This window comes from Anarrhichthys ocellatus, unplaced genomic scaffold (genome assembly GCF_004355925.1).
Source record: "Anarrhichthys ocellatus isolate YVR2014 unplaced genomic scaffold, GSC_Weel_1.0 scaffold2, whole genome shotgun sequence".
In the NCBI taxonomy this organism is placed as follows: domain Eukaryota; kingdom Metazoa; phylum Chordata; class Actinopteri; order Perciformes; family Anarhichadidae; genus Anarrhichthys; species Anarrhichthys ocellatus.
In genome coordinates this window covers 6,812,167-6,824,020 of record NW_022280032.1, presented here as the reverse complement: position 1 = coordinate 6,824,020, position 11,854 = coordinate 6,812,167, and the positions used below count along the sequence as shown (strand labels likewise).

The 11,854-nt window shown below is 40.9% G+C and overlaps 2 protein-coding genes across 2 annotated transcripts; both read left to right on the top strand.

Moving 5' to 3' along the window:
- Positions 1 to 2,480: 2,480 nt before the first annotated feature.
- Positions 2,481 to 4,544, top strand: pthlhb (parathyroid hormone-like hormone b). Its single transcript, XM_031870383.1, has 3 exons — positions 2,481 to 2,578; positions 2,783 to 2,901; positions 3,524 to 4,544. The coding sequence occupies exons 2-3, from the start codon at positions 2,798 to 2,800 to the stop codon at positions 3,912 to 3,914; spliced, it is 495 nt and encodes a 164-aa protein (XP_031726243.1). The 5' UTR covers positions 2,481 to 2,578; positions 2,783 to 2,797; the 3' UTR covers positions 3,915 to 4,544.
- A 3,131-nt stretch (positions 4,545 to 7,675) lies between these two features.
- LOC116390593 (galanin receptor type 2) lies at positions 7,676 to 8,599 on the top strand. Its single transcript, XM_031860432.1, has one exon. It carries the CDS (start codon positions 7,676 to 7,678, stop codon positions 8,597 to 8,599), a length of 924 nt encoding a protein of 307 aa, XP_031716292.1.
- The last annotated feature ends 3,255 nt before the right edge of the window (positions 8,600 to 11,854 follow it).

The following is an 11,854-nucleotide window of genomic DNA, read 5'->3' as shown; positions in this document are numbered from 1 at the left end:
AACATTTTTTGGCACTAAACACAAAGTACAGTTGAGGCTGATGGAAATGCCATTAGTTTTTTTAGTTTTGTATTTGATCAGAAACCAAAGTATTAGACATTTTGACCTGATGGTGACAGGGGTGCTTAGGGATCACACAAGTTATTATAAATCATCCAGAGAGGGACATCAAATGTTATGGTAATCCATGCAATAGACATAGAGACATATCACTCCAAACAACAAATGTCAACCTCATAGTGGCGCTGGGTGAAAGTCTCCTACAAAGTTCACCAAAGTATTCTGATACATCGTCTCGGAACCAGAGATGTCTGTACCAATTGTACCATTTTCATGGATAAGTGAAATCGTTGACCTGTAGATGGCGCTACAAGAAAAGTCAGAAGATCATAAAATTCATCAGGATCCAACCTCCGAGGGACCCCAAATTTCGCTAAAAGTTAAAGTCAACCTGCTGGTGGCACTAAAAAACAACAACAGAGGATCACCGAAGCCAGTTGGGTTCATCCTCTGGGGATCATGAATGTCCATACACAATGTGAAGGTGATCCATCAAATGATTCTTGATATATTTCAGTCTTGACCAAAGAGGGGGACCAGACCAGCACTGCTTACCCTAGAGCCACACCACAAACATGGCTAAAGAAATGGTGTTGAGTAAAATAAAGAGAACAATGGTAGTCTATACAGAGGCAGAATTTCCTTGCAAAAGTACAGGCTGTACTATCCTTCTTCAACTGATGGGTCATGACCCAGAAATGAATCACAGCAACATTTAACTGGTTTGAGAACAATCTGCTGCCAGACCTAAATGAACTTTAACCACAACTGAGGGACTCCCATGTTCATGGTCTTGTTGTTATCGCTCATTTGAGTCCAATTGCATTTTACGGAGGGATCATTTTGAACACACCCCAGAACAACGTGTTCGTATTGTACCTACCATGAAAGATGTGGAAATGATTTGCCAATTGTGAGATTCAAGATCACAAAGTTTCACAAGTGGAGCAAAATATGGTCGTCAGTTCAAGGAAAAAATGTTTAAGATCAAACACTGCAGGCTGTAATTGATGTTGCATGGGACAATGCATTTTTAGCCATGATAGCAGTATGGCTCTCAGTCTGTCGGTTGGTCAAGTACTTCAGTTTATACTTGAATATTTCAACAACTGTTGGACAGATTGCCATGCTATTTTATACATATATTTATGTTCCCCCAGCACGAATTGTGATAAATTCAGTGATTACATCTGTTGCCACCAACATGTCAAAACTTCAAATTTCACCAACAGTTGAACAGGAAATGAATTCCCTGTTCAACTGTAAAGCATTACAAGATATTACAAAAAAACTAAAAACTAAAAAAATCGCCCTGCCCTTGCTGCATATACTCATGTAGTGCTGTCAATCAATGTGCTACTAAAAATACATACAATTTTAGCCACACACGAGCTACCTCTTACATCAGACTACCGACCTGTGATGTGTGTAGTTATTATTTTTAGTAAATTCACAAATGTTGCTGAATGCTCGAGACCGGTTTCATCACCTAAACATACAACATACAGTGAACCTGGGATTGTATATGGCTGTCTCAATGCAAACTCCTCCACTCTTTTTATTAGCTGGATATGAGAGATGCCTCAGAGCCCACTGTAACCATTCGGTGGTGAGCTGGTTTGCTGAGGCAGAGTGGAGGTGAATTGAATGGTCTGCAGTGAGAATCTGTGGGTTGGGTTTCTCTGAGGTTATGGTCATTCTCCCCTGGGAATGTGGTCAGGCCTGGCTGTTTACTTTGGAGTAACTCTGCCCCTCCCCTTATACACTCTGCTTGGTAACCCATGATTACCTCCATTGGTGCACACCTGTCATTTTCTGACCTCTTTATGATTAAATAATTAGTGGACTTTATTTAGTTGAAATGATTTGAAATTGATTAAAAATGTACTTGTGTAAAGTATACTCTGTGCTGTGGGGCGTTTTGGATGTTGCATGGGTGCCACCTTCTTGTCACAGCAGGTGTGTGTGTGAAGGTCTGGGGGGAGGGAGAGAGGGAGGGTGTTAGGACTGGACTTAATGGGTAGGGGCTAAGGTAGTGCCTTCTTCTTCACCCAAAGAGGAGTTTGACTTTCTCACTGTGCCTTTCTCAGACAGACTCACACAGTGCTGGACTGTAAAAAAAAAACCCTCTCTCTGCTCTGCTCTCCGGCTCCGGGCCACCAGAGAAGATGCTTCATCATTACTCTTCATGAGATTACTGCAACACTGGGTGGAGTGGCAGCTCCGCAGCTGATGGGCTGCTGCTGCTGCTGCTCTTTCCATCTTTATCTCTCTTTCAATTGGGACGCTGGGGAGAAATAAATAGCTCGACCCACCCTGTTGGGAGGCAAATGAATGGAGCTGAGTGAAGGGGGATTTCCCCAGGCTGCCTGCACACCGATCTGGACACACGTTTTGAACTGGCCAGATTGTATTTGGAAGAATAATTTTTCTTCTTACTTTGTAAATCAATTTTTGCAACAAGCTCATCTCTTAATAACTTGCAGACTGACCTTTTTGTGGATTTCACTATAAATATGTAAGTCTAAGTTTCTCTTTTACTTTAATGAACTATTTGTTGGCACAACTAATGCTGCCTTGGACATCTCCCGTACTCAGGAACTGTGTCATTTTCCAGCTGCCTACACTGCTTCTGACAATCTGTGGATAGTAGACAGTTCATAAAACAAAGTTTCACTTCATTCCTTGAAGTCACTGATGTACTATTTCTTGTGTTCTTCAGATCCTGGGCTTCAGGATGTGCTCTATAGTCATGCTTCATCAGTGGAGTCTGGCTGTGTTCTTGCTGTGCTCCCCAGTGACTCTTGATGGGAGACCAGTTGCTGCACTTAGTAGCAGAACGTGAGTTATCCTTTATATCGATTTTGATGACAATAGAAATGTGATAGAAATGTTAGGCAATATGGAGGTTTCAAATGGAAGACGAGTTAATAATTAAAAGTACTAAAGCAATACTTTTGAAAGATTCCTGTTTGGATTAGAAAATACATCGACAGTTGATTAATCATATTTAATTAAGGTACAGGAGGTTTTCTCTTTTTCAACTCTGGCTTTTTGGGGTCTGGAGCTCAGATTAGTGGTGGCTCTAACAAACTTGTTTATGCTGCCACCTACTGTACTGAGGTTTCCTGGTGCCTGACCACATTTCAGCTTCCACGTCTTCTATCACTGCTCCACACAAAACCTCAACACTGTGGTGTATCATGAAATTACAAAATAATCTATACAGAAAAGAAAATTGTCAGATTTTATTGGTGCTAACTTTGAAATGAGGACTTCTGGTTTAATTGTTTCACAGATGGTTTAAGAGAAATCAGAAAAAAAAGATTTCTGACAGATTTAGGGAAAAGTGAACTGCTCTCCTCTCAGGCACGATGCAGCTTTAGGATTTATTTATTAGCTGTAATGCAACCTCCCTTGTTAATCTGACTCTCACTCTGTGTCTTCATTTTCATGCAATAAGGAAGAGGTCAGTGAGCCACGCCCAGCTGATGCATGACAAGGGCCGCTCCTTGCAGGAGTTCAAGCGCCGCATGTGGCTGCAGGAGCTGCTGGAAGAGGTGCACACCGCCGATGAGCGAGCTCCACCTGTGCAGAGCAGAACCCAGAGCCAAACCTTCAGTGGGAATGCCCTGCACGAGAAGCCCCCAGGGGCCACGAAGGACCTCCCCGACAGGTTCAGGCTGGACAGAGAGGGCCCTAACCTGCCCCAGGAGACCAACAAGGCTCTGGCCTATAAGGACCAGCCACTTAAGGTGGCCACCAAGAGGAAAAAAAAGGCGAGGTTAGGCCGACGTAGAGAGAGCGACAAGAAGCGGAGGCGGGCACGGTCTGCCACAACAAAGGAGCCATGAAGGACGCAGTGCCCTGGCTAGAGACTCCTACTAGCCTTTGCATGGTACTGCACTGAGACACTGACATAGGTTCAGCCAGACTGGGATCTGAGAGACTCTACTCGTGGCTGACTCAGTCACTTCATTATACACCCTGGGTTTGTGCTTGTATGATAATATTTTGCTGTTTATATTTTTGATCACAAAGTTTTTGTGAATTATCTTCATAACATCTTCTTAGGTCCATATTTATTTTGGAACATCTGTAGGCATCTGTAACTTTGATTGACTTCAAAACAAAGCCATGTGTTGTCATCTCTAACCAACCGTGTGCACGAGTAGATCATAGGAGGAAATATTTATTGCCTGAATATTATGTAACTTCAAAATGGTTTACTTGTGTTTGGCTCTATGTTGACTATTGTGAACTTAGTTATTGTACATAGAAACTGTTCACTGCATACATCTGTTCGAACTGTTCTGCAATAATTTATTTCACTTTGAAAGTGTGTATTTATTTTGTGAATGTATCATGGTGCTGCTGACTAAATTCCATAATGCACTTTAGTTATATTCTGTACATGTTCTTTTGTGGTTGAGTTCTGTTTTGATGTTTCTTTCTGATGGTCCTGCTTTCCTTTCCAAACTTAAATCCCCCACGGACTTGTAACTTATTGGATGCTTCATCAAATCCACTCTCACCATTTCATACTATAGTTTATTTTTATAGAACAAGCCCAAGTCAGGGGCTGTCAGACTCATTTAATGTTCTTCACCATGCACTGAGGGCATACTGTACATGTTTCCAGTTAATCAAACATTAAAAGTGTAGCCATTAGAATATTTTCTATTCACGGCGTCTTTGTTCACGAGCCATATGTGGCTCAAATGTGCCACTTATGATTTATGACAGGTAGAGAAGTCACTGCAAGGACATTTTCACTAGTGTTACCGATAACACCAGATTTCTTTTCAAGAAAATGTATGTGTCTATGACGATCACTATCAGTAGAGCTCTTACCACTACTGCTCTGCTACTACTATATTGCCAAACAGAGGGTTTTGCTTTTCACTTTGACGCCAAATCCTCCACCATCATCCTGACGGTTAACTCTCACGTGATAAGTGAAATGTGACTCCTGCTACTCTCTCTGCTGTAGGCGACGGAGCAGACACTTTTCAGTTCATAATCGTAATAAGCAGTGGTGGTCCGTCAGGGCCAGCTAAGCCTTCTCTGCTGGCCTAAACAGAATCACAAAGTTATAGCTATTTAATAATTTAATAATAATAAAGATTCAGCCCCTATTTCTCTATTTCTCAGCCGGCGAACGTAGAACGCAGAACGCCGGCCGGCCCCAGCTGTTTTTTGTTATTGTTCCGGGTTCAAAAGGTCACACATCCCGTTGTCTGTTACGTGAGCGCAGTCCACCGAAAACATTATATTTCCCACAATTTAAGCTTCTGCATTTTCCAAATGCACTAGTATTATTCAAACGTATTGTTCGGTTTGTCAGCCTCGGTTTAATACGAATACGTGTATTATTACACCAATAGAAACAAATAACCGTAGCTCAGTAGGACAGCACAGAAGGCCCAGGTATAAAATGCACGGCCCGCCACTGGTAATCAGTGTATTGGTAACACTGAATACCAATGACAAGTAGAGCTACAATTATTAAAAGCAAATATTTAGATTATAGATTGATCCTTTTTAGTGATTTTTAAGTCAAGCAAAAATGCTAAATATCACTTAGATTGTCGTTTGTGAATATATAATACATGTCGTGCATAAATACATAAATGCAAGGTTTGTTGTCACTTAGAGCAATATGCATAAAATGTTGTAGTACAACAATAGATTGATTGCAAATTAGATCAATCTGCAACATATTCAACTGCTTATTTTACCTCAAAAACCTGGCAATGATATGGAGGAGACTAAGGCTGATGATTATTTTTGATTCATCACTTTATTTATATAATAATTAAAATGCCTGTCCATCATCATTTTACAGAACATTATGTGACCTCTTCAAATAGCTTGCACTGTCCAGTCCAAAAGCTGAATATTTAGTATTCGATCATATCAGACAATGTAGTCAGTAGGTCAGTTACCCATTTTATCCCTAAAATCCTAAGTTGATTATGAGGAGACCTGTATGCCTCTTCATGAAGAATAAGTGGCTAAAAATAAAAATGGTTATAAAAGGGGAATGTAATGACTATGGTCCTGAGTTCAATCAGTAAATATCTGTCCAGCTGAAATGTCTTTGAGAAAACCATTGAATCTCTTTAAATGTTGAGGTCCTGGTTTGTGTATTTCATCATGACATTTAGCCTTGCTAAGAGGTTTAGAGAAATAAAGAGGAAGTTCAATATTTGGGTCAAAAGGCAAAAATCAATGTCAATATTTCTGTTCACTTTTGGGGCGCGGACAGAGCACAATGAAGCTGTTAATGTCCCATTTGAGAACATGTGGCATTTGTAACAGCTGCTGACTGAATGGCACAGACACTGGTAATGGAGGGGTTAGCAGATGCATCAGCATCAACTATATCCTGTGCTAAGAGCAGCAGTATACACCAAAGGCCATTAGCTGACACAGAGTCATAAACGCTGTGGAAAGCCTGATAAAACCGCTGTCAGGAGCCTGAAGCTCACGCCGAAGAAATCAATCAAACAATGGAGAGACATTAATATCCCCAGAGAAGGGGAGGAACAGTAATCGTGATCAATGGATTTGTCCCTTTTTCTTTGGAGAGTGATACTTTTTTAAAATATAATTCATACAGTGTGAATGAAATCCCCAAAAACAAAAGAGGCTTTAACAGATACACATACTCTAATAACAATAACAAAACTGGCACGCATAGTATATCACCGTTTCCTGAGCAGCTGGTCTGACGTCGTTTCTCTTTAAACCAAGTCAACCAGAATCAATGTGACCCAAGTGATGTTTGCCTTCCTACCCTCCACATTCACCTATCACACTTTGTAATGAGTCCTGAGAGGCTGCCACCTCTCCCTCTGTCAGTCCAGTTTAACAGGATGGACACCAGTGAAACAGAAGTTTACGTTTTGAGGATAGCTCACTCACAAACATGAACCTGAAGATACCACTGGAACGATGATGGTGAGTGCGCCCAAATGATGGAGAACTGTATCATCTACCGTTTTAGTACGACACACGTATGTTCTAGATATTTACACAAGAGTAGCTGTCAAAATGTTGATTCAATAAAGATTTGTATCTTAGCAGACTACCATATTACTGTTTCTATGTAAAAACCATGTACCTTTTATTTTGGTGATATTGCATCATGTGTGTTTTGGTGACAGTATGATACATAGAGAATATTTCTTTAGCATTTTAGCCAAGCTAGAAACAAAGCTGACATGTTACACACATGTAACTTTCCTCTCTCACTCATAATACAAATAGAGCTACAATTAATTATTATTTTTACGATATTTTGTCAAGGAAACGATTGTTTTGACTACAAAGAAATATAGCAAAAAATAACCTTTTTTTCCAGAGCCCAATATGATGTATTTTGTCTTGCTTTTTAAATAATAGTCAAAACACCAAAAATATTAAGTTCAATATCGTATATCACAAAGAAAATAAAAGATGGAAAAGCAAAAGTTTGGAGTTTTTGTTGAAACAATTGATTTTAAAATAGTTGCCAATGTATATTGACAATCAACTAATGTTAAACATAAATTAATAAATGTTTGTTTTTGTTCTTATATTTGAAAGGTGATGTCAAGTCAGTGATAATATGGCTGTTCCCAATACCTACGTGCTGATCTTTGCCTGTACCTGTGGAGTGATCCTGGGCATTGGGCTCTGTGCCAACCTGCTGGTCTTCTCATTGTTTGCAAAGTACAACACCTTGCGCAAGAACCGCCTCGACATCCTCCTGCTCAGTATGACTCTGGCCGACTTCCTCACCCTCCTGCTCATCCCCTTCACCTTGCACTCCGCCGTCAGTTACTCCTGGCCTTTGAGCGACACCTCCTGCAAGGTCTACCAGTTCCTGCTGGCCTTCAGCCTAGCCGCCAGCACCTACTCGCTATGTGCCGTGTCCATGACCCGCGCCATGATCATCACCAACCCGTACCAGCCGCCAACCATGGACCTGGTCATCCTCATGTTTGTCTTGGTCTGGGCCCTCAGCTTCTTCATCAGCCTGCCGCTGCGTATGTTTGCCACAAAAGAAAGCCTGGGCCCGAGCCTGGCCAACTTCACCTTCTGCCTTCCAACCATTCATGAGCACCACTACCAAGTGGTGCTGAGCCAGTTTGTACTTTACTACTTTGTTCCAATGCTAGTCATCGCCTTCAACTACGTCCGGCTGGCTCTTTTTCTCCACAAGAGCCCCGTAATGACGGTGTCCAGTGCCAGGAACACCCGCCGTGCCTCTGTCATGGTGTTCTTGGCTGCTGCTACCTTCTCAGTGTGCTGGCTGCCTGGTTATGTGCTGGAGCTGTGCGTGTACATGGGGCTGTATCGCCACGGACAGGCTTGGGAGATGTTTTACTTCATCTGTACTGTGCTGCAGTACCTGCACCCCTGTATCAACCCTGTGCTCTATGTGCTGCTGTCAAAGCGCTACCGCCACAGGAGGGCAGCCTGGCTCTTCAGCTGTAACAGAAACAGAGTGCAGCCACAGGTCATCAGCGTCACCACAGACAGCTTATAAACACAGCCCAGCAATGAGTTGGTGGCATTTAAGGACACTCTTTTATATTTATTGTTCATAAAAATCAATTGCTTTTTACAATAATACAGATGTTTTTGTGATTACTTTCAGATTTTACCAACATATTTGAGATATAAATGTCAAAATCAGAAGACAGGAAAAAATGATGCATGGTTTAGGATTTTTATTTTTTATTTTTTTCAATAACAGGAATACAAGGTTGTACTTTGCAAATGTTTCCATTTTGAAAGATAGCAATGCTGGAGTAGTTTTACTGCTTTGCCTTGTCTTTTCCCTTTGTGCTGTGTTTAAATTTACAAAATATGTGAGGTTCTGGTGTCTTTGTTTCACATATGTTTGAGTACGTTTGTGTTTTCACGAGTGCCACCAGGAAAAAATCCTTGACATTTACGCTACGTGACAGGATAGCAGGTCTATCTGACGTTGTGTTAATTTACTGTAATAAAGACGTGGGTCTACTGACATATTCCTACTCCCGAGTAAATTTCAAGTAAATTTCACAATCTATTTCATTCCAACGGTACATGTAAATACACAACTGTACTACACTGTGTTGCAATATTCCATCATATTTGAAAATCTGAGCGCAACAACCACAAAAAACACACAAATGCTCATATGACAAATAAACTTTCACCGGGTAGTTAGTCTTTCAAGCAACAACAAATCATTCAGTAGGTTTAGCCACCTTGGCAGAGGGCGGCCATTAAATATGAGCTATATGCCTCTCAGCCTTCATATCATTTTATTGAGCCATCAAAAGTGACGTTTCAACGACACTGGCCAGAATGCCAAGATTCTGATCGCCAACAGTGTGATTACAATTGTTTCAGGGCTAGTTTCAGTGTATTATTTCATGTCTTATATATATTATTCACATTGATCAGTAATATTGTAATTATATAGCAAGATACAAGCGCAAGAGCATACAGGCAAAGTAAAGAGATGGCGAAGGATCATCAGAAAAATTAACAATTGTAATGCAGGAACAGTAAATGCATTGTTGGAGTCAACTATAATTCAGGGACTGTAAGTGTGATTTTGTTCAGATATTTCCCCTAAATACAGATGTACTGTCTCTGGGCGGTGCTCTTGTAAATACAGGTATTAATGCTTTCTTTTAACTATATTTTTACATTTACAGAATATAATATTTTTTCTGTTATGATATTGTGGCTGCACTCAATGGGACACAACATAACCCCACCCAGTCAGATATTGATGCTGGGTCCATAACATGTTTAATTAATAAATCAATTGAAAAAAACACACAAATGGCCCGTTACCAACACTAAGTGTTTTAGGGATGACTGCTTCTTTATTTAGCTTAATCCCCCAGGACCTGGTGGCTGTCCCATGGGTGGATCAACAGTAACACCACTAGCTTCAGTGTGCCATTCTTTGCTCGCTAGCACCTGACTTCCCACTTTTTTTTCTCAGGCAGCTATAGGCCTAAAGGTCGGAGTAGCAGAGGAGTAAGGAGAGGGCCTTGGCGCAAGTGTTGTTGTTACACAGAAAGCAAACCGATTGGGAAAGGGAATAAGAAGTCTGGCTGAGTTCAGGCGGCCGTTGCAGTAATAGGAGACAACCTGCCCCCCCCCCTGTCAGTTTGCCCCCTGACTTTTGGCCTTCTCTTTAGCGTACAGCAAGGGCAGCTGGCTTGACTCGTACAGACCATCATCTGTAGACCATCAGCATGTCGGATGTGGTGAAGCTAGGACGCTTTAAGTAAACCTTCTGAACGTACTTCAGAGTGTAGCTACTGATAATCAAGTGACATTAAAGCAATAATCATGTGATGTTTCTTGAGTGATGTCGGCATCTATCCATTACCTCTGAATACTCTGAGGTAATATGATTTTATATATGATTAATGTCTCAATGCATCTTTTATAACAGTGAAAACAACACAATTCACTTTGCAGAAGTGGGTCATCATCATCTGACTTTCAATTTTGCATTACACCGACTTATGTGGAGGGAATCTCAAGGTGGCAGCAGAGTAATTGTCTATTATCGCTGATGTCTTCTGGTGATGTACGTAGCATCCTAATGAATCAAACTATCAGATACTAAATATTCAGTTCTTTGGGCCTGCACATCCTCAGTATCTTGAGTCAGCATGTTCCTTGAGAGAGTTTTATTAAGTTGATGCTACGACAGTATCAATCTGTCGATCCTTTCCGTGTCCGGGCCGGGTGAGGTTTCCCGTGTTGAGTCAAATTAAGCCGCAGGCTCCACACCTGGTGATGCCCTTCCGTCAATTTCAGCAATAGCTCAGAGTCAGGAAAACCCAGCAAAGAAAACTATTAACCAATTTCTATAATGGTTGGTGAACCTATATTTCAAGATTATCTGCTGGGGCTGCTGGCTAATTCAAAAATAAACTCTGAGGAGCAACCAGGTCATTGAAGGCCTAAAACCTGATAATGCAGATGAGACCTAGACAAGAGTCCATGAGCTATTCTTCTCAAAACTTAATCTGGATGCAAGCAGCATAGAAATCACATGTGCACACAGGAATAGGAGATTCAGGGTTCATGCCAAGGCCAATTGTGGTTAAGTTTCTGTGCCATAAAGAAAGCATCTTAAGGTAAAGGAAAACCTCAGAAATAGTCACGTCTTTAACAAGACGTCTCAGAACCACAGACGTGCTGCTCTCTTAACAGCAAGCTAAAGCAAGAGGGACAATGCAGTTATTAGTTATGATCGTCTTATCGTGAAACCAAGGACAGATGTTGAGAGACCCGAGGCGTGATCATCTGTTTAACAGGTTTAATACTTGTGATTGTTAACTTTTCATAGACACTGATAAGAATGAGTTATTATCACCCTCATCATGACTAAAGGGTACCGAATTTCACATCATAATTTATATAGCCTAAGGAATTTAATTCACGAGGTAAGTTGCTTGCTTATACATGAGAATTTATACATACTTGCCATTTCAGAAACACGTTTAGATACATCGGTAGATGGTAATGAAATTGCAGTGTTCATAGAATAGATATAATTAGCTGTCTGTGGCTTTGCAATATATATTCTAAATCATATAGCATACTGAATTGAGAGACGACCTCATGAATCCATTTATTGAGATGCTTTGGATATTGATGAATTTACCTCATACCAGACCATTTCTTTTAGGATGTGGTTATATACCTCTTGAAGTAGATATTCAATATTTAGAGGACTTGTGTTTAAAACTGCAGAGGTCTTCTGATCATGACAGAG

Coding starts and splice junctions, on each gene's coding strand:
- pthlhb (XM_031870383.1), top strand. CDS start 2,798: ATGTGCTCTATAGTCATGCTTCATCAGTGGAGTCTGGCTGTGTTCTTG. Junction 2,902..3,523: donor GCTGCACTTAGTAGCAGAAC/GTGAGTTATCCT, acceptor TCATGCAATAAG/GAAGAGGTCAGTGAGCCACG.
- LOC116390593 (XM_031860432.1), top strand. CDS start 7,676: ATGGCTGTTCCCAATACCTACGTGCTGATCTTTGCCTGTACCTGTGGA.